Below are 22,268 nucleotides of genomic sequence, written 5' to 3' on the forward strand. Positions count from 1 at the left end.
AACTAGCCATAGACAGAAGTAAATGTACTATAACTGTAAATGACAGTTACAGTCTGTGGAACAGAGCAAAGTGAGTGTGTGAAGCCTTCAGCTCAGAGATGTTTCAGTTCTCTTGGTTTTCCAAACTGGCAACGCACCGCTGGCTTGTGTTTCCTCGTGTTCCAACAGCTAACACTGTGTTGTAACACTGTGTTGTAATACTGTGTTGTAATGTAATGGCAAACCGATGGAAACTGTATTATCACATCAAACTCCGCACGCGAGTTGCCAGGCAACCTCTGTCCAACGGGAAAAGAGCAGTTGTGTCGTTGAAGTGCAAGGCGGGGTTTTCAGGGAAGTGCTGTGTGTGTGTGTGTGTGTGTGTGTGTGTGTGTTTGTGTGTGTTTGTGTGTGTGTTACCTAACCAGTCTGAATGGGAGCCAGGATTCCTGTTTCCAGAGGCGAACATCACAGACTGACAGCAGAGGAGTTGCAACATCATGTAGTCAGACTCCAAGAAACACAGTTGTATCAAAGATTAGTACTACTGACAGATTAGCTATGATGTGATCCTGCCGGGGGGGGGAGGGGGGAGGAGGGGGGGGGGGGGGGTAATCTGAAACAGACCGAACCACAGCTGCCTGTTTCATGACTGAGCACTCCACAGCTGTTTACACTGTAATTTATTTTCTACATTGTTTCGAATGGCAGTGATGCAATGGAGACTGAACTGGATTGTTGCATTTATATCTGAGGATGCAGCAGAGGTCCTTCATGGGGTTAAAGGAGTCCGTCAGGGGTTCCAGGGGTCTTGGAGAGGACTCTCCAGGGGTCCTTAAGGAAGTTTTAGGACCTTGATGGGGTTCCAGGGATCCATGAGAAGATTCCAGGAGTCCGTAAGGAGGTTCCAGGGGTCCTTGATGGGGTTCCAGGGGTCCTTGAGGAGGTTTTAAGGGTCCTTTAAGGGTTCCTGGAGTCCTTGATGGGGTTCCAGGGGTCCTTGAGGAGGTTTTAAGGGTCCTTTAAGGGTTCCCGGAGTCCTTGATGGGGTTCCAGGGGTCCTTGAGGAGGTTTTAAGGGTCCTTTAAGGGTTCCTGGAGTCCTTGATGGGGTTCCAGGATTCTTGAGGGGGTGATTTATGATGTGAAAGTCATCCATCATCTAATTATCAGTTCTGACAGAGTCAGTCAGATCTTTACAATTAAAGAGCACACACACACACACACGCACGCATGCACGCACACACACACACACACACACACACACACACACTTCCTGTCCTGACTATTGGGTTCCTCCTGGTCTGTCTCCTCCTGTCTGGTCCAGTCCAGATCCTGATGGACTCCTGCTGCCTCCTGCTGGTCTGCTGAGGTTCTGCAGCAGGAACTTCAACCCAGAGGAGAAACACAGATATGAAGTTCTGATGATGATGTTCTGATGTTCTGATGATGATGTTCCGGTGTTCCTATGTTCTGGTGTTCTGGTGTTCTGATGTTCCGGTGTTCCGGTGTTCTGATGTTCCGGTGTTCCGATGTTCTGGTGTTCTGGTGTTCTGATGTTCCGGTGTTCCGGTGTTCTGATGTTCCGGTGTTCCTATGTTCTGGTGTTCTGGTGTTCTGATGTTCCGGTGTTCCGATGTTCTGGTGTTCCGGTGTTCTGATGTTCTGGTGTTCTGATGTTCCGGTGTTCCTATGTTCTGGTGTTCCGATGTTCTGATGTTCTGGTGTTCTGATGCGGTCACAGATCAGATCACTGGGTTCATATTCATCCTGCAGCTCATATCTTATATGTTTCAATTATTGTGTATTAATCTATCAATATTGTCATTATTGATAACCTTAATGTGTTTAACTTGTGTTTGTTTTTTACTGTCTATGTCATGCAACTGCTGGCTACTAATACTGAAGTCCCCTTCTGGGAAAATAAATGTTATTCTACTTTATTCTGTTCTATTCTGGCTGGTTAACACTGGGCTGCATGTACAGTTTGTGTCCCATGTGCCTGGAGCCAGTTACAGCAAACAGAAGCAGTGGGAGCTGATTCACTCGTCATGTGAGTGTTTTAATACTATCTGTTTCTGTATGTTAACTTGAAGTGTGTTTTTACAACTTTTAATAAATCTTAAATGAAAATGAAAGCTCAGCCCTCCTGCCTGTTATCATGCTGAGTGTTTGCTGAGCTGCATGTTTGCTCATAACTGGCCTGAAAAGCATGATCCAAATATGGGATTTGAATCAATAAGGGTCCAAACTTGATGTTTGCAAAAGCTGCAAGCATTTTGTTGGTTCCAGTCCCAGAGTTGGCGACTGAGAACAACCAACACCTGAATATGACATGGACAGGAGCTTCGGTCCATAAACTCGGAGCTGGAAAGTCCCTGCATCTGATGCCATTTACCACCAAAACTACCAGCTGACTGATGACAGACTAGATACTATTATCTGCTCAGTGTGATAAATTTTAGACACACAAAGGGGATCATTGGGCCTAATCGCCCTGGGGTGTTTGTTTGTGTGGTTTTTTTTTTTAGATATGGTTTCCAAATAGATTTCAGGTAGTTTCTGTTTGGTCTTTGCTCTCCATTATAGTGATAAAACCTACAAGATGACATTTGGACTCAGTCAGGCTGAGTATCACACTGCCACACCTTGCTGTAGTAAACAGACGGACCAGGCCTGAAGCCTGTGCAGGCCACACTGCCTCAAACACCACGCTGTGAATCTGACTCATGTCTTGTAAACATAAACGTATTCACATGTTAAATATATATTCATCCTGTATTTTGGCCCTCTGCCCTGCACGTGCACATAGTTTTTTCCCATATCTTAAGTTCGGCGCTGGAAGCAAATGATTGACCAAATAAGGAAAGTTATCGCCATAAAAGGAAATGCGTTTCTTTATATGGAGGAAAGTAGTTCCCCTGCATGTCCGCAAGAACATGTCGCCGTTTGGTATTACTGCGCACCATCTACCTTCATTTTACACATTTTATACATTATTTTATGTTGAATATATCTATATAGCGTTTTCAAAAAAACTATTTTATTTTCGAGAGGGAATCTGAATATAGGCCGTACAATGTGTAGAACTATATTTAACAGCGGATGGATAGAGACGGGTGCTATTCGTCATTTCCTTATGTGGAGAGGAGTAGTCGGAGGGGGTTGGGCCTCATTGATTACTGTTGGAAAACATAACTTTACAACTTTACATAGTTAGCGTTGGTAATATAGCATAATACTTTATGGAATTATCATTCCGTGCTGTTTTATCTGACGTGCGCCCACCTCCTCTGTCAGTGTCGGCTGTGTTTTATTGTGATTCCGATGGGCAGATAGGCTTTACTTGTTGCTAAAGTAACCGCTAACCGCTGTCACTCAGCTAGCCGTTGAGCTGCAGTTAGCTAGCTGGTTAGCCGTGCAGCTAGCGATCCAGTTAGCTGACTCTGCCCGGACTGGAAGCCCGGAGCGCTGGGACGAGGTCTGCTGTTCACACCGCTAGCACAGGAACTTTGCCTCGCCCGGAGGAGGTCTCGGGCCCGGGGGGACACGGTGGGGAATGCTGGGGGGAAACGGGGCCGGAATGGGCACCAGAGCAGGAACCGGGCGGACCGGACTGAGCAGCCTTCAGGTGAACACACCCGGACCGGGACCGACCGCAGCCACCGAGACGGATGGAGGCCGTTTTGAAGACAGGGAATACGCCACCGAGGTGGCCTACAGCGGCTCCGAACAGGAGTCTGATTCGGGGGATGACGAGGACACCGTGGGTTCAGGCGGGGACAGGAGAGGGGTGAAGCGGGAGCGGTCTGAGCGGGAGGTCGGTCAGTCGGCGGCCACCTCCGGGGGCCTGGCCGGGGGTTACGGCGGGGTCAGCGCCGGGGTCACAGGGGCCAAGCCGGGCAAGAAAACCAGAGGACGAGTCAAGATAAAAATGGAGTTCATAGACAACAAACTTCGGCGGTACACAACTTTTAGTAAAAGGAAGACCGGTATTATGAAGAAGGTGAGTATGGAATTTACACCATGTCAGCTCCTCCTGTGTCCCAAAGCTTTTCATGTCAAGGACCCAAAACACATCCACATCAGATCCACATCAGATCCACATCAGATCCACTTAAGATCCACATCAGATCCACTTCAGATCCACATCAGACCTCAGACCCCCATTTGATAAGATTTTGCCCCCAGGAAGCTCATCAGAGTTTGGTTCAATCTGGATGAAGGTGTTTTAGATCCGCAGGTAATCTTTGGTCCATGAATCAAAACCTTCCATCGGACTCAAATTCAGGAATCTGGTTGTTGTGTTTAAACAATTTTAAAGTTGTAAAAAAATGTATGACAAGAAAAACTTGATGATATGAATCGCTGTTTAAATCGCAATTGCAATATTCTCTCAAATAATCACGATTAGATTTTTTGTCAATATCTTTCAGCCATAATTAATACATAATTACATAACTGTCTATGGTGCAGATGGGAGTGGGAACACAATATCATCTTTATGCATTCTGTCATTTTACTAACCAGCAGCTGAATAACAGCAATATTATTCCTCATTTTACTGGAGAGGCTGTGACTCCATCTGGGACCCCTGTTGGTCCCCGAACCACACTGTGGGAACCGCTGATTTAACCTGCGATACATATCATCACAAGTTTATGTGTAAAGAAAAGTGATTTTGTTAAAAACGAGATGTGAGTGTGCAGATTTACTGAGTTTGAGTCTGATGAAGGTTTTGATTTTCTCTTTTGACCAAACTCTCTCTGAAGAAACTAACTGCAGCCTCTGAGATTTGGAAATTGCAGAAGTTCATATCTCCCCCCCCCCCTCGGCTCTAGTTTGTTTCCTGCAAAATGTAACTTGGTCCATGCAGGTCCAACAGTCTGCAGGACTGGACTGGACCTGTGACTCAGAGGACTGGGCTGAACACGGCTGGACACCACAGCTCAGTTCAGGCTCTTATTTGTCGATCAGAACTTCAGAACAGTGGAATTGAAAAGGAGGAAACGTGCCTTTGTTGTTCTGAGTGAGTCTGATCTGTGGAGTTCAGCAGAGTCTCAGTAGATTTGAATAGAGCCCAGCGTCCGGCCCGAGTCCTGATCAGCAGCAGGCTGTGTGTCCTGGATATGCAAAGCTTCTCCTCATCAGCTGTTGGGTAAGAAAGCTCTGTGTTTGCTTTGTGAGGTGAGGCGGTGTCAGGCCACAGACCGCCACTGTCACCTGCTCTTATCTCACCAGACATGTTTCATGGCTTTGTGTGTGGAGTTTCAGTTCCATATATTATATTGTTACATGGCTTAGCTGAATACTGAACCTGGATTGGCCATTGAAGGCATTCTGAGTAGGGCTGGGCGATAATTCAATATTATCCTTTATCGTCTTTCAGTGGAATCATATCGTGATGATATGAAGATATTTCAATATCGTGACACATTTCTGCTGTCTGAATTGATGATGACAAGCAAATTTTACTTAAAAACTCTGATAAAATGAGGTATGGTGGGAATATTATTTGAATATTTCTGTTTTGTTTGACATCACATCTAACATCACCATTCGGTTCAATGAGATGAACATTAATTTGATTATTTAACGTGATTTTGCATACATGAACCATATCGTGATATATATTGATATCGAGAAAATTCCATATGATTATCATGATATTGATTTCAACCATATGGCCCAGCCCTAATTCTGAGGTCTGTCATGTTGTTTTGATGAATCCTGTCACTCTGCAGTCTGGTCTGTTTTGTTGTTTAATAAAACAGCAGACAAACACTTGGCTAACCGAAGTTCGAAACATGGAAGATTTTTCCAAACTTTGGATTTCTGCTTAGAGGCTGAACGGCAGCCTGACTGGATTTGTTTATGTTGCTATGGTTACAGTCCTGCTACAGTGCAGCATGGATGCTAGCTGCAGATGTTGCTATGGTTACGGTCCTGCCACAGTGTAGCATAACTTTAGCTTGTAATAAAATGTTGTTTCAGATGCTGAGTGTCTCTGGTCAGCGGGATAACATCCGTTCAGTCTGTCAGAGTTGGTTCAGATCTTGCTGTGCAGTCTCTCCTCCTGTAACAGACTCCTGTAACACAGACTCCTGTAACACAGACTCCTGTAACACAGACTCCTGTAACACAGACTCCTGTAACACAGACTCCTGTAACAGACTCCTGTAACAGACTCCTGTAACAGACTCCTGTAACACAGACTCCTGTAACAGACTCCTGTAACACAGACTCCTGTAACACAGACTCCTGTAACACAGACTCCTGTAACACAGACTCCTGTAACACAGACTCCTGTAACAGACTCCTGTAACACAGACTCCTGTAACACAGACTCCTGTAACACAGACTCCTGTAACAGACTCCTGTAACACAGACTCCTGTAACACAGACTCCTGTAACACAGACTCCTGTAACACAGACTCCTGTAACACAGACTCCTGTAACAGACTCCTGTAACACAGACTCCTGTAACACAGACTCCTGTAACACAGACTCCTGTAACACAGACTCCTGTAACACAGACTCCTGTAACAGACTCCTGTAACACAGACTCCTGTAACACACTCCTGTAACACAGACTCCTGTAACACACTCCTGTAACACAGACTCCTGTAACACAGACTCCTGTAACACAGACTCCTGTAACAGACTCCTGTAACACAGACTCCTGTAACACAGACTCCTGTAACACAGACTCCTGTAACACAGACTCCTGTAACAGACTCCTGTAACACAGACTCCTGTAACACAGACTCCTGTAACACAGACTCCTGTAACACAGACTCCTGTAACACAGACTCCTGTAACAGACTCCTGTAACACAGACTCCTGTAACACAGACTCCTGTAACACAGACTCCTGTAACACAGACTCCTGTAACACAGACTCCTGTAACAGACTCCTGTAACAGACTCCTGTAACACAGACTCCTGTAACACAGACTCCTGTAACAGACTCCTGTAACAGACTCCTGTAACACAGACTCCTGTAACACAGACTCCTGTAACACAGACTCCTGTAACAGACTCCTGTAACACAGACTCCTGTAACAGACTCCTGTAACACAGACTCCTGTAACACAGACTCCTGTAACACAGACTCTTGTAACACAGACTCCTGTAACAGACTCCTGTAACACAGACTCCTGTAACACAGACTCCTGTAACACAGACTCCTGTAACAGACTCCTGTAACACAGACTCCTGTAACACAGACTCCTGTAACAGACTCCTGTAACAGACTCCTGTAACAGACTCCTGTAACACAGACTCCTGTAACACAGACTCCTGTAACACACTCCTGTAACACAGACTCCTGTAACACAGACTCCTGTAACAGACTCCTGTAACACAGACTCCTGTAACAGACTCCTGTAACACAGACTCCTGTAACACAGACTCCTGTAACACAGACTCTTGTAACACAGACTCCTGTAACAGACTCCTGTAACACAGACTCCTGTAACACAGACTCCTGTAACACAGACTCCTGTAACACAGACTCCTGTAACACAGACTCCTGTAACACAGACTCCTGTAACACAGACTCCTGTAACACAGACTCCTGTAACACAGACTCCTGTAACAGGCCCGGTGTCACAGCCTGGTTCTTCAGTCCAGCCGGGCCGCCTGGCGGGCTGCAGTCCACTAGCTGCCACAGCGTTCCTGCTCTAATCCCACAGGAACACGTTGCTGCCAGGGAACATGAAGAGTTCTCTGTTGGGAGAGCTGCCCGTCTACAGAACCTCTTATTATATCACTTGCCTTGAATAGCGTGAACTGGTCTAACACAGCAGCCTGGCTCAGCACAGCTCGCCTGCTGCTGATTGGTTCATAGGTAATCAGAAAGTGCAGCAGCGGTGTTTGGCTGGTTGGGAGCTGCTGAACCCGTCGTCATGACGACAGCAGTCATCGCTCACTCCTTCTTCTCTGGGAACAGGAGGGTTTAGGGTCAGGGGTCGGGTCGGGTCGGAGGGTTTGGTCTCAGTGTTCAGTTTCAGGAATCAGAAGGATCGACGAGCCTCAAAATATTTTCACCATCACACACACACACACGCACGCACACACACACACACACACACACACACACACACTCCACAACAGAGTAGGATGGTTGGCTGCCTAGCAACCAGCAGGATGTGCTGCCTAGAAAATAGTGATATTGAGTAATCGTGATACAGAACTCTACTGCCTAAATTAATGATAAAAAGCAAATATTAATTAAAATCTCTCACAAAATGAGCTCTGAAACAAATTATGGAATATTATTTGAAAAAAAAAATGTTCATACTATATATTACCATGAAGTAGTGCTGCACAATTAATTGAAATAAATTGTTGTTTCTTGTTTGCTGAAAAAAAGTCTGTCTACTGTGTTGCAATTTATATTGCAATTGCCGTAAAATTATTTCAATATGATTTGTCAGATATCGTGCAGCGATCAGTGTGATGAACATCAAATTAATTAATGTGTGATTTTGCATTTTAGCAAATCTCTTCATATATCGAAATAATGTAACTAGTACCTAGAATGATACTGCAACTCGTTTCAGACGAGTCATCTGATTGGTCAAAGATATGTTTGAACCGTGCTGATAATAAATCCCATAATGCACATCTTAAATAGCCATGCTTTAGTGGTTGCTATGGTAACTCAGCAGACAGCCAGGTAGAGACCTTCCCTCTCCTCCTCCAGGCGTACGAGCTGTCCACGCTGACGGGGACGCAGGTCCTGCTGCTGGTGGCGAGCGAGACGGGACACGTCTACACCTTCGCCACCCGCAAGCTGCAGCCCATGATCACCTCGGAGACCGGGAAGGCTCTGATCCAGACCTGCCTCAACTCCCCCGACTCCCCCCCGCGCTCCGACCCCTCCTCCGACCAGAGGATGAGCGCCACGGGCTTCGAGGAGACCGACCTCACCTACCAGGTCTCCGAGGCCGACGGGTGCTCCGAGGTCGCCAAGGTAACGGCCGAGTCGCCTCGGCGGCAACAGACTCTAACCCTAACCCTAACACTGATGTCACGGTACAGCACAGACCGACACACATGGTGCAGGACAGCAGGCTCTGTGGGGCCACACTGATCATCAGGAAACACACAGAATTACTGTAAAACTTCAGTTAACAGCCTGGACTTTTATTTGCTTCAAACACTGAACTCAACCGGCCGATATCTGGGACAGGCTCTGTATGGGACAGGCTCTGTATGGGACAGGCTCTGTATGGGACAGGCTCTGTATGGGACAGGCTCTGTATGGGACAGGCCTTTAATTCCTTTCACACAAAACTCTTGGGAAGATGGGAAATACTATCAAATTGTTTATTTAAACCAGTATGAATATTACTTGTATAAAAATTAGGCTATCGAATAACATATCAATTACGAATCATTCATTTGATCTCGCTCCGAGAGAGACAGCGCATCAAGGCCAACCTCAGAGAGAGAGAGAGACACAGAGAGAGAGAGACACAGAGACAGAGAGAGAGAGGGACAGAGAGAGAGAGAGAGACGAGAGAAAGTTTATGGCAGCAAGAGGTTGTACTTTTCATCTGTGCCGCCATGGCGATCAGTAAATGTGACTGACGTTTGAATGCAAGTAAAAAAAAATAAATAAACTGCTTCACAGCGTCAGTGGCAGCCGGCTTCTAATTGACACCGGCCGTTATCTGTCAGAACGTGCAGCCACACCTGGCCAGTGGAAGGGACTCGGTGTTTAATTGAAGCTTGACAGTATTGATGATAGATGTGTGTTGGATGTTCTGAGCGTCAACATGGCGGCGAGGCAGAAGAACAGGAAGCTTTGCTCATAACGGAGAAACCTGATCTGAAAACCTCCAGTCATCCCAACGCTCCACCAGGCGAACTCTGGTTTCTGTTTGTTCCGGTCGGACCGTCGTCTCTGTGTTCGCCGCTAGATCCTACAGAACAAACGCAGGAACGCTTCTGATTGGCCGAGCGGACGCTGACCAATCAAACCTCACAGCACAAAACCTTCAGCTGCTGTACTTTGGTTCAGCTTTTCTTTCCTTTTGTCCACATGGAGATGAAACCCCAAAGCCTTCTGCGGGTTGAGTCCGGTCCGCACGCTTCCCCCCCCCTCTGCTCCTCTTTCAAAATAAAAGCCCCCCGTATGCATCAGCTGGCGGTGACGCCTTCAGTGGAGTTTGAGGGTAAAAAGATTTGATTCTGCGGCTATAAATTTCATTCTGTACACAGTCGACCGTGAGCGAGTCCACCAGCCGGCTTCTGCAGCTCCTTATTCTGCTGTAAAAATAACATTTAGCTGGTAAACAGTGAAGCGGTTCGGTCTCGGTCTGTGTGGGCCGAGCAGGTTTTCGAACCCGACCGAAAAGCTTCATCACAGATTGATAAAAATAAGTTTGGGGTCTGTCTGTCCTTATATGGAGCGTTTCTCTGTAGTCGCTGTCTTGGCTCCGGACCGAAAACATTCCAGATCGGCTGCAGCTGCTGCCAGACGCCACACAACCTGATCTCCACTTCAGCACAGAGCCGGGGCTCAGCGTCCCATAAACAAAACCGTCCCGAAATCAAAAGGTCACAGGTTTGATTCCCGCAGCAGCCGCCGTGACGCGTCCCGTCAAAGAGATGAGAGTATCCACGACATCACTAAATGGACTGTGTGTAGAGATCCAGGAGTGTTTTATGAAGCGTATTTGATTTTGCCTGATGATAATAGATGGATGTTTTACTTGCCAATATTTAGACGGGTTTTGTGCTGCCAGAGGGTGAAGAAACAGTTTGAGCAGTCAGAGAAAATATCTTGTTTCCTGTGTACTTTACGGAGCGTTTCATTAGTCGTTTCCCCCGGCCCTCCTTCACTTCTCCTCGGGGGAATCCCCTCCTCCATCTTACAGTTTTTTTTCAGTTGCTAACAAGCATCGGTCAATACTGAAGCCACTTTTTCTAAACTCTTCATCCAGTCTGCATTCCCATCATGCATCTTGGCCAAACGGTTCATCTCACCTCCAAAACTCAAACCAACAAAACTCTTCATACAGTCTCAGAATAAACTCGTTCACCAGAACACTGTCACTCATAACACACTGAGCTAAAAACCACTGGGAGCATTACATATATGATTAACTTTGAAGTTTGAATGATTTTTCACATAAATCAGTATTTCATTATAGAATAAGAATAACACCTTTTCACTTTATTGACTGTACTAAAGTATATGTAACAAGAATGAATCAGCAATTTACTTCAGTATCCTTTATTTTTTCTATATCTTTGCATATAATACTTCCTGTGCGTTTCCCTCCAGTGTTTTATCATCACACCGCTGCTCAGAGTCTCTTGCTCAGTTGATGGTTTGTTGGAGCTTGGAAAGACAAACTGCAACACTAAGAGACATTAAAACAATGTTTTACCACAAGTCACATAGAGCTTTGCAGGCTGGTTGTTGGTTGTTTTGGTGTCGACTCTGAGGATTAGGGCTGCATGATATTGGAAAAAACTGACATTGCAATATTATTTTTTCTGCGATATATTTTGTGATATGAAAAAATACAGGAATTTTCACCAAATGACTTGAATAGCTCTATCAAGCCTTGCCCCTGTAAGAAGGAGGCCTTGTGGGTAACCTGCAGGGTGACGTAGCAGGAAGTGAGTGTTTTTAGCCGCAGTCAGAGTGAGCTGCAGGATGCTAAGTACAGTTAGCATCGTTAGCGGGAAAAGAGCTCAGAGCGTCACAGAGAGGCCGTGCATTATGTTCTGCTGTACTGAAATAAAGTGCCAGTTCTCCACTGCAGAGTTGGTCCAGACTCTTAGTAAAAAGCTTGTTAGCTACGAGCCAGGCTGAGCTAAAACAGGCTAACACAACACCAGAGGATCACAACTACGGTTCAGAGCTGTGAAAGCTGGAAAGATAACAAACACTCTGATAACAAACTTAAATCAGAGTAAATTATGTTATCAGACAGATTCTCTTGTACATTAGTCATGGAAAATAAAAACCGTGTGAGTTTTCCTTTTGTATCAAGCAGCAAAAAAGTTGCAGCATGACGTGTTTGAGTTAATTTGCCTTACATGACATCACACGTCCTGCGATGTGACTACTGAGCATGCTCACATCGTGATGACCATGCTGAAACCATATATCCTGCAGACCTACTGAGGAGCCGGCGGTCTGGTCGGCTCTGGGCTCTGGGCTCCGGGCAGCAAGTCGTCCATCAGTAGGCGACTGTTTCCACTGTAAGAGAAACCATTTAACAAAACAGAGTCATGTGATGTTAGATCTTTATCAGCCGGAGCCATGCTGATGGAAGGAGTGTGGTGATGGACGGCCTCTTAACGCTCTCAGTGCTCAACAGCATTAAATCTTTTTTTATGAAGTCCATCCAGCAGAACCAGCAGCTTCGTGCGTCACGGCACTGAAAATAAATCCAGAACAGAACTCCCCTTGGAGGTTGTTGGCTCGCCTGGCAGCCGCCCAGCAGAGCAGAACCAGGGTTTAGGAACCAGGTCTGGAGTTTGTAACACTGAAAAACTGATAAACTCTGCAGGAAAAACCCACTGGTGTGAAGTAACTGATTCTTCATGTTGGAGTCATGATTTGCATAAAGTAGACTAGATCTCAGCCTCATTTTTTTTTTTTTCAATCTTTATTGAAAAAACATTCAAATATACAAACAATGCAGACCTGTGCTCAGCATAGTAATATACAAAGAAACAAGAATGTGATTTTAAATAACAAATAAATTCATAATATCAATTATTCATTCAAAAACAAAACAAAAAAACAGTTGGGATAAATAAACTTCATTAATATAAAATTATGATAAAAAAAATGAAAAAGAAACATCATATTCCTCTTTAAAGAGTTCATCATACAATTTAAGAGTTTTATTACTTTTTTTTGTGTTTATATGTTTAAGGGTCTTAATATATTCATTAAATTCACACAAAAATCTAATTCAGTTGGGGGTAACTTTTGTTACCATACATTTATGGATATGAAATTTACCATACAAAATCAACAAGTTTACAGTGAACTCAATGCTATATACATCCAGTTCAAAATGTGTAATGACATTTTTACACTCAATTTTAATATTATAATTAGTTTTACACAATATATAATCTTCTATTCGAGTCCAAAAAGTAATTGAATGTATACAATGGTAAAATAAATGCGTTAAGGTCTAAAAATTTTGAGAAATATAGATTTGTTGGATATATATTGTGTAAAATCTTGATGTGTACTTCTTTAATCTTATTGGTAATACAGAATTTATATGGTAATAGCCATGACCTCTGCCAATCAGTACCTGTAAAAATGTCCCAAAAGACTAGACTAGACCTCAGCTTCATGTGAAACGTGACTCGGCGCCTCTGGAAGCTCTCCGTGTCGGTACCAGAATGCATTGCACCGCCGCGTGGAAATGACGGGAGCGGCTCGGACGGCTGCTGCTTCCCCTCTAAGCCCCGCCTCTTCCTGTCTGTCTCCACGCAGGACCTGATCAAACCGACCTTCACCATGGCCAGCCTGCCGGGCGGCGCCGCCACACAGCCCTCCTCCTCCTCCTCCTCCTCTTCCTCCTCCTCCTCCTCCTCGGTCATGCAGGTGCAGAGCGGCGCCCCCTCCTGGCAGGTCTCCTCGGCCGTCTCCTCCACCAACGGGACGGTCCTGAAGACGTCGGCCGGCGTCGTCCTGCCCGGAGGATTCACCCTCATGTCCGGTGGGAAAAACCTTTCTCTGCTCCCTTTCTGTCGCTCCTTTTGAAATTGTTTTGTGTGTTATTTATCCGTCTGTCTGTCTGTCTGTCTGTCTGTCTGTCTGTCTGTCTGTCTGTCTGTCTGTCTGTCTGTCTGTCTGTCTGTCTGTCTGTCTGTCTGTCTGTCTGTCTGTCTGTCTGTCTGTTACTTTGACAAACTGTTTTTTATTTTTGTCATTTTTTTAATCCCGCTGAATTGGGTTTTTTTGGGCCGTTAGTTTTTCTTTTTCTTTTTTTTTAATCCCGTTTTATTAAAAAATTGTATCCATTATTTTCATTCCTCTTCATTTTTTATTCCCTTCCCTCCGCTGTATTGTGAGTCAGCTGTGTCACAGTGTGTGTGTGTGTGTGTCTTGCTCTGCCATCGACTCGTCATGTCTGCTGTGTTCGGCTGCTTCAGTCTGTCCAGCTGGGCTTCAGCTAGAGCTGCACCGATACGATCCATCACAGCCCACACACTGGTTTCTGATTATGGCCCGTTCTGTTCTCTTATGGCTACACTGTGCTCACTGGTGAGTCTACAGCCAGCTGATAGAAGCTTTTCTGTAGATATGAACGCAGTAATAATTCATGAGACTAACAGTCACCACACTGCACAAAGAGCAGTTTTATATCAAAGCACCGCTCATTAAAGTGTCAGGAAGCTTTACTCTCTGATCTGAGTAAGGCTGCGTTCCCTCCTTCATGTTCAGATCAGTTTATCTTCTTCCTTCAGTTCAGTTGGTTTGTCCAGGTGACTGATGACCTTTGACCTCTGGTGGCACCAAATAACGGCAGCGAGAGTCTCAGTCCTCTAACAAGAGAACTGACACTCCAACTACAGGAAACCACCCCGAAACGCAAGGGATTATGGGTAGCAGGAGACTAGGGCTGGGTGATATGGACCAAAAATCATATCTCGGTATTTTTAGGCTGAGTGGCGATACACGATATATATCTCGGTATTTTCTACGAAGTGGGCTAAATGTTCAGTTGTAAGTAGGGCTGGGTGATATGGACAAAATCAAATTTTTTACCCAATATTGTAGGGATGACTATTGGTGCTTTCACAAAATATTTACACAATGAGATTTTTGATAAATAATCATCAGTAATGTGGATATAATGACTAAGTGGGTAAAGGCAAATAATAGAACAGCTAGAACAGTCTGGTAAGTTCAGAAAATGACATCACTTTACTGTAATGCAGCCTTTAAAACCAGGAAAAGACACTTATGCCATATCACCATATTACCATATCCAACATCTAAGACGATATCTAGTCTCATATCATGATATCGATATAATATCGATATATCGCCCAGCCCTACAGGAGACGGAAAGCCTAGCAGAACAAAGTGAAGTCTGGCCTGATGCTCATATTCAGCTGTTTCTTCATGTGTTCTGAACTGGAGTGAACACCACAGAAGAAGAGACAGACGAGTCCACCATGTTAGATAAAGTGACAGGAAGTCTAGTCTCTAACCTGCAGGATGACAGGTTCACACTGTCCAATCAACAAGCTGCTTGTGAGTCATGTGACTTTTGTCTACAAGCCCTGGCTGGCTGTGATTGGTCCGTTTGAAGCTGAACGAACCAAATATCAAACTACAACAGTAAAGCTCTGGTTCAGATCAGAGAGTCAGCTGGACGGATGCTGGTTTCTTATTGGTGCAGCTCTAGTTCGCGTTGTGCTCAGTGAGTCCGCGGGCTGACCTCTCTCTGCCCCGCCCCCCACACCCCCCCCCCCACCCCCCCACCCCCCCACAGGTGCCCCGCTCCCCCCCGGCACCCACACCATCCCCCTCAGCCAGCTGCAGGGCCAGCCCCTGGCCATCCAGGGCCCCGTGGGTTCGAGCCCCGCCGGCCCCCACGCCCCGCCCCCCCAGCCGGCCACGCTGCTCCGCCTGCCCGCCACTGTGTCTCTGTCAGGTCAGCTGCTGCACCGCTGTGTGTGTGTGTGTGTGTGTGTGTGTGTGTGTGTGTGTGTGTGTGTGTGTGTGTGTGTGTGTGCATAGTATTCTAGGTTTCTGCTCTCATTCTGACTGGGTGTTGAAAGCTTCAGTCCTGCTTCTTAAAGGTAACTTCTGTATTTTTCAGCCTGGACCCTGTTTTCCCAACTTTTTGTGTCTAAGTGACTAAAGGGGACGACAGTTTTTGAAGTCGGTCCAGTACTGAGCGAGATCTCTTCACCCAGCAGCTGAAACAGGCTGCAGGGGGATCTGACAGAGCAAACTGTCAGTGTCCGTCCACTAAAAGAGTTTGTTTTGTTTTTCCACTGACAGCCTCAGATTATTATAAGAGTCTGACAGCATTATGGAAAAGACCCTACAGAGAAATGAAACGTTTTTCTTGACCTTTCGCTTGATCCGGTCTGTTTGTTATTGTGTGTAAACGAGTCTTATCGGCTTATAGCCTATTTCACAATAAAGCCTACGCTTAAAAAACACAACACACCAGCCTATAGAAAGGTTGAAAAATACCGAAGTTACCCTTTAATGCTGAAACAATTAGTCGAGAAAATCAATCAATTACAAATTTTATATTTTAAACGTCATTTATCAGTAAAAACATCAAACATTTCCTGGTTCCAGATTCACAGATTTGCTGCTTTTCTCTGTTTCATCTCATTATTAAATGAATCCTTTGTTTTTTTGCTGCTGGTCAGACTGAGGAAGAAATCTGAAGAATCACTTTGGACTCTGGGAACTGTGAAGGGGATTTGTCTTTATTTTTGACATTTTATAGACTAAATGATCGATCATTTAATCAATAATGAAAATAATTGTTACTTGCAGCCATACTCCTTCCCTTCCAAAGCACATTACGGCCGGTCTGTTAACCAGCGTTGGCTTTATTACACATTTATTACTCATTAATCATTACTCACTTCAAAAGTAATATAATTATTTGAAGTATTCCTGTCTGCAGCAGTAATCGTTCCTCCAGCCGTTCCTCCTCTTCTTCTAAATTCAGATCAGGAGTCGATGTTCCTGTCGTCTTACTGAGGAACTCAAAGTCAATGGAAAACTTTTCTCCTGTTTCTCATCAAAGTTGCTCAGTGTGAGAGGAAGATGACTTACTGTGAGGAGTTAGCTTTTGGATAATTCAACTTTAATGATACTTAGAAGGGCTGATAGAAAAAGTAAGTTTGCAAAAATGTCTAAAAACATTTTCACGATATCATTATGTACTGGAGCTGGAAAATCTTTTGAGTATGCGGATGCCTTTTTCATGTCATGAAGATTATTGATAAAAAAAAAAACGTGGAAAAGTCCAGTGGTTTGAATACTTTGAACTACTTACTACTTACTGAAGGTGTTGTGGTTACAAACATTCTGACAAACTGAAAATCAAAACAAAAAGGACATGTCACCATTTCATTTTCAGAAGCTTGCCCCGCCTTAGGCTTAATATTCAACTGTTAACTAACTGACTAACTACCTGTCTGTGTGTCAGGAGGCGGAGTGTCGCAGCAGCTCCAGACCATCCAGGTTCAGGCCAGCAGCCAGCAGGCCTCCACCAATCAGAGCAGCTCTGAGATCCACAACCCCGCCTCCTCCACAGGTGAGAACATAGCTCCGCCTCCTTTTTAAATGTTTCTGTGGATCAAAAGGTGAGAGGTGAAGAGATGTGGTGTGTTTGGTTACATACATGACAACATGCTAGCAGTCCCGTGTTGTGTGTCACGTGAGTAAACATGTCAACAGTAATCAAGTCGTCTCCCCCCCCCGTCTGGACCAATCAGGAACAGACATGTCTTGTTTTGAGCTGTAACTGTATTTTCCTCTTGGGCTGAAAGCTGAATGCAGCGGTGAGATGCAGTTTTGTTAAAATCAGATCGGTGACGTCTTTAGATTTTTTTACGCAGCTCATGGATGAGCGAACACATGGCGTTTTGAACATGAGAACTCAGTGCATCGTTCTTCCAAGTTTCATCTAAATCCAGCAAGTAAACAAACATTGCAGCGCCCCCCTCAGGCCGGTTAGTGCAGTTTTTTTAAACACCAGAGTGGAGCGATGAGACCGGTTTTTCCCCAAAGTTTGGTCAGAATGTGATCAGAGAGCTGGAGTGACGGACAGGACAGACGGGACGGTCCGTCCTGAGGAGTAACACCAGAGTAACACCAGAGTAACACCAGAGTAACACCAGAGTAACACCAGAGTAACACCAGAGTAACACCAGAGTAACACCAGAGTAACACCAGAGTAACACCAGAGTAACACCACTGCATCCAGCTGCTCTGCACAGGCTGCTGCTGAATATAAGAGTTTTTAATTTAAAAAAAAAGTGAGAATTATCTCTAGAAAAGTGTTTCATCGAGAAGAAGCAACATGTTTAAGTCGTCTTAAACATTAAGTCCTGTCTCTCTCTCTCTCTCCCTCTGTCTCTCTCTGTGTCTCTCTCTCCTCCTCTCCCTCTGTCTCTCTGTCTCTCTCTCCTCCTCTCCCTCTCTCTCTACCTCTCTCTCTCTCTTTCTCCTCCCCCTCCCCGTCTCTCCCCCCCCCCCCCCTCTCTCTCTCTCTCTCTCCCTCCCCCTCTCTCTCTCTCTCTCTAGCCAGTCTTCCTGCCTCCATCGTGTCCTCCTCCTCTTCCTCGGTGGCGGGTCACATGATGTACCCGGGCGGTCACACGGTCATGTACGCCACGCCGACGCCCTCGCTGGGCGACGGCGGCCTCACCGTGCTCAACACCTTCCCCCCCGCCGGCCACGCCCAGCCGCACGACCCCGGTAAGCCCCGCCCCCTCCCCCTGGTCTATAAAATGTCAGAAAATGGTGAAAAATGTGGATCAGTGTTTCCCAAAGCCCAAGATGACGTCCTCAAATGTCTTGTTTTGTCCACAACCCAAAGATATTCAGTTTACTGTCATAGAGGAGGAAAGAAACCAGAAAATATTCACATTTAAGAAGCTGGAAGCAGAGAATTTTGACTTATTTTTCTTAAAAAATTACTCAAACCGATTAATCGATTATCAAAATAGTTGGCGATTAATTTAATAGTTGACAACTAATCGATTAATCGATTAATCGATTAATTGTTGCAGCTCTATTTTTATCAGTAAAAATACCAAAAATGTTCTGGTTGCAGCTTCATGGTTTCATCTCATTATGAAATGAATCTGCTGAAGAATCACTTTGGACTCTGGGAACTGTGATGGACATTTGTCATTATTTTTTATATTTTATAGACTAAATGATTAACTGACAAAATTGATAGATTAATCGATGATGAAAATGATCATTAGTCGCAGCACTAGTCAGATGTTTGTTGCTGTACTGAACTTCACCACGCAGGATAAAACCAGCAAGAACTCTCACTGATCCTGAGAACTGATGATGTTCTGAAACAGTTTGTGCACTTTTGTAGTTTTTGCACCTTATTATGTTAATAAATGTCAGTCCTCCTGTGTCAGGAGGCCTGTTTTAGACTTTCATCAGTGTTTGAGTTCTTGTTGGATTCTTTTTGTGTCTGAAACAAAAACTCTTAAACTATTCATAGTTTTCTGTTGCATCAGCACTCGGCCGTCTTGGTAGGAAAATAACAGCTGATTGTAATAAATGAACAGGTGATTACAATCAAATGACAAACAGCCAATGAGCTGTGTGTGTTGTAAGGCGCCGTATTGGTGCATACATGGGAATACTATGAATAGGACTTTTCCTTAGAGCGCACACACTCTGAAATATGAACGTTTTGTTTTTTTTATCAACGCAATAAAAATAATATAATAAAATGTGGGTTTTATATGAACATATGCAGACAATCCCAGCAGTGTGGGAGAGAGAATCCAAACTGACATTATGGATTTACTGTCAGTTGTTTTTGTCTTTTTTTTAAAAGATAATTCAGATTCATATCAGCAACAGACGAAACATTGCAGATGTTGATTTGTTTTTTAACTCAAGCAAACGGTCGCTCACTGTGAGGCTCCGGTCCGCTGGTGGGCTGGAGGACAGGAAGTGATGTAACACGGACAGGAAGTGATGCAACACAGGCTGGAGGACAGGAAGTGATGCAACACGGACAGGCGTCTCGTTGTAACGGGTCTCTTGTGTCCTCAGGCTCGGTGCCGCAGGTCTTCCTCACCTCCCTTCCTCCGGTCGGCGCTCAGATCCCGGTGTCGGCGGTCCAGCTCCACTCGGTACGCTCCCTGCCTCTGACCCCGCCTCTGACTCTGACCCCGCCTCTGACTCTGACCCCCCTCTGACTCTGACCCCGCCTCTGACTCTGACTCCGCCTCTGACTCTGACTCCGCCTCTGACTCTGACTCTGACCCCGCCTCTGACTCTGACCCCGCCTCTGACTCTGACTCCGCCTCTGACTCTGACTCTGACCCCGCCTCTGACTCTGACCCCGCCTCTGACTCTGACCCCCCTCTGACTCTGACCCCCCTCTGACTCTGACCCCGCCTCTGACTCTGACTCCGCCTCTGACTCTGACTCCGCCTCTGACTCTGACTCTGACCCCGCCTCTGACTCTGACCCCGCCTCTGACTCTGACCCCCCTCTGACTCTGACCCCCCTCTGACTCTGACCCCGCCTCTGACTCTGACTCCGCCTCTGACTCTGACTCCGCCTCTGACTCTGACTCTGACCCCGCCTCTGACTCTGACCCCCCTCTGACTCTGACCTCGCCTCTGACTCTGACTCAGTACTGAGCGCTGCTGCAGAAAGTAACCCCGCCTCTGACTCTGACTCCGCCTCTGACTCTGACTCCGCCTCTGACTCTGACCCCGCCTCTGACCCCGCCTCTGACTCTGACTCCGCCTCAGTACTGAGCGCTGCTGCAGAAAGTAACCCCGCCTCTTCTTCTCTCTGCAGATGGTGATTGGCCAGCAGGCCGGGGGGGGCGGGAGCAACCTGACGGAGCTGCAGGTCGTCAACCTGGACGGCCATCAGTCTAAAGACGACTGACCGCATCACACACACACACACACACACACACACACACACACACACACACACACACACACACACACACTGAGAGACTGCTGCACACACACACACACACACACACACACACACACACACACACACCGAGAGACTGCTGCACACACACACACACACACACACACACACACACACACACCGAGAGACTGCTGCACACACACACACACACACACACACACACACACCGAGAGACTGCTGCACACACACACACACACACACACACTCACACACACACACACACACACACATTTCCTCTGGTCTCGGCTGATGGCTCTGTCACTTCCTGTCTTCTCTCTTGTGAACACACTGGTGTCACAACAAATGCTGGAAAACTGAATCCTCAGCAGTAAAATGAAATGAAACCTGATCATGTGACAAACTGCCAGACTGACGCTGTTATCATTTAAAAAGTAAAGTAACTGCTGGTTAATGTAATGATCAGGAAAGCCACATTACAGTGTCAGTCTGAAGGTGTTTTACTACGTTACAACACAGTTAGATCAGTTTGACCAGTTATTACATTATCAGCTACACACTCATATGTGTGTGTGTGTGTGTGTGTGTGTGTGTACACAATGTATTGTATTTTTCATATGAATGTATTAATTTTTATGCCCACTGCCTGTTTAAGGTAATTTTTTTCTTTATGGTATAAATGGTTTTACAGAATCAGAATTATAAGAGTAGAAAGCTTTTGGTTTGGTTTCTAGTTAAAGTGCCAAATGTTCTGCCGAGCTCAGGGTCCAGGAGTCGCTCTTTAAAGGAACAGTTCACCCCAAAGTAAAGTCATTATCTACCCCCCCCCCTACCCCCCCGCCCCCCCCAAACACACAGTTCGCCCATCTGAGCCTTCTAACCAACTCCTGACGTTAGCAGCTGTCTTCTTCCAGCTCTTTAAAAGCATCAAATGTCCATCAGATTTCTCCAAACGGCTCCTTCAGCACTTCGGCTCCAAAAGTCCAGAATTGACCTTTTACATTTTCCTCACTGACTACGTTTACCTGGACAGCAATAATCTGATATGAACCAGATTACGTCAACAGTCTGAATAAGAAATCGGCATGTGATCAGCATTTTCTGAGTCCCTGAACCTGATTAAGGTCACAGTCAGTAAGCAGAAGCACATTAAGACATGTGGAGGATTCTGATTCCAGTCTCATTACTCAAGCATTTCAGTCTGTAAACTCCTGAACCAGCAGGACTCTGTCGGAGCATCGGAGCGGCGAGCCGACCGCCTGCAGCCTTCAGGCTTCAGGACTTCCTGCCACAAACTGTTCCCCTACAAACTTCTATCTGCTGCACAGTGTCGGCTAAATCCCAGAATCCACCAGACTCTTTGATGGTTCAGCAGCAAACTGATGTTTGGACCGGAGCAGGCCGGGACAGGGAGCAGGCCGGGTCGGAGAGCCCAGAGTCTGCAGGACTGAACACTACAGCAGATCGTTACTCTAACACAGACATGTGCACATTTCTTGGTCAAGTCAAGTCACTTTTTCCCCCAAGATCCTGCAGTCTTACCAAACAAACTTAACAGAGTTTGATGTTGTAGTCTGGCTGTCAGAAGTCTTTGATGAGCAGGTCTTCACCTTTTTCCTTCACGTGAAA

The 22,268-nt window shown here is 45.7% G+C and overlaps 1 protein-coding gene across 2 annotated transcripts; it reads left to right on the plus strand.

Annotated features, from left to right (window-relative positions):
* The first annotated feature begins 3,135 nt into the window (after positions 1-3,135).
* Positions 3,136-20,660, plus strand: LOC139642602 (serum response factor-like). 2 transcript variants are annotated; one of them, XM_071517512.1, is made up of 8 exons: positions 3,136-3,984; positions 8,688-8,957; positions 13,470-13,695; positions 15,481-15,642; positions 17,170-17,277; positions 18,270-18,443; positions 19,776-19,855; positions 20,535-20,660. In XM_071517512.1, exons 1-8 carry the CDS (start codon positions 3,538-3,540, stop codon positions 20,625-20,627), a joined length of 1,560 nt encoding a protein of 519 aa, XP_071373613.1. In that variant the 5' UTR covers positions 3,136-3,537; the 3' UTR covers positions 20,628-20,660. The 2 variants fall into 2 exon arrangements, with proteins under 2 accessions (XP_071373613.1, XP_071373614.1); XM_071517513.1 differs by lacking the exon at positions 15,481-15,642.
* Positions 20,661-22,268: the final 1,608 nt, after the last annotated feature.

This window comes from Centroberyx affinis, unplaced genomic scaffold, assembly GCF_046629955.1.
Source record: "Centroberyx affinis isolate AG114_WGS23_722 - 3 ecotype Tasmania unplaced genomic scaffold, CSIRO-AGI_Caff_v1 ptg000499l_1, whole genome shotgun sequence".
NCBI classification, from domain to species: Eukaryota; Metazoa; Chordata; class Actinopteri; order Beryciformes; family Berycidae; genus Centroberyx; species Centroberyx affinis.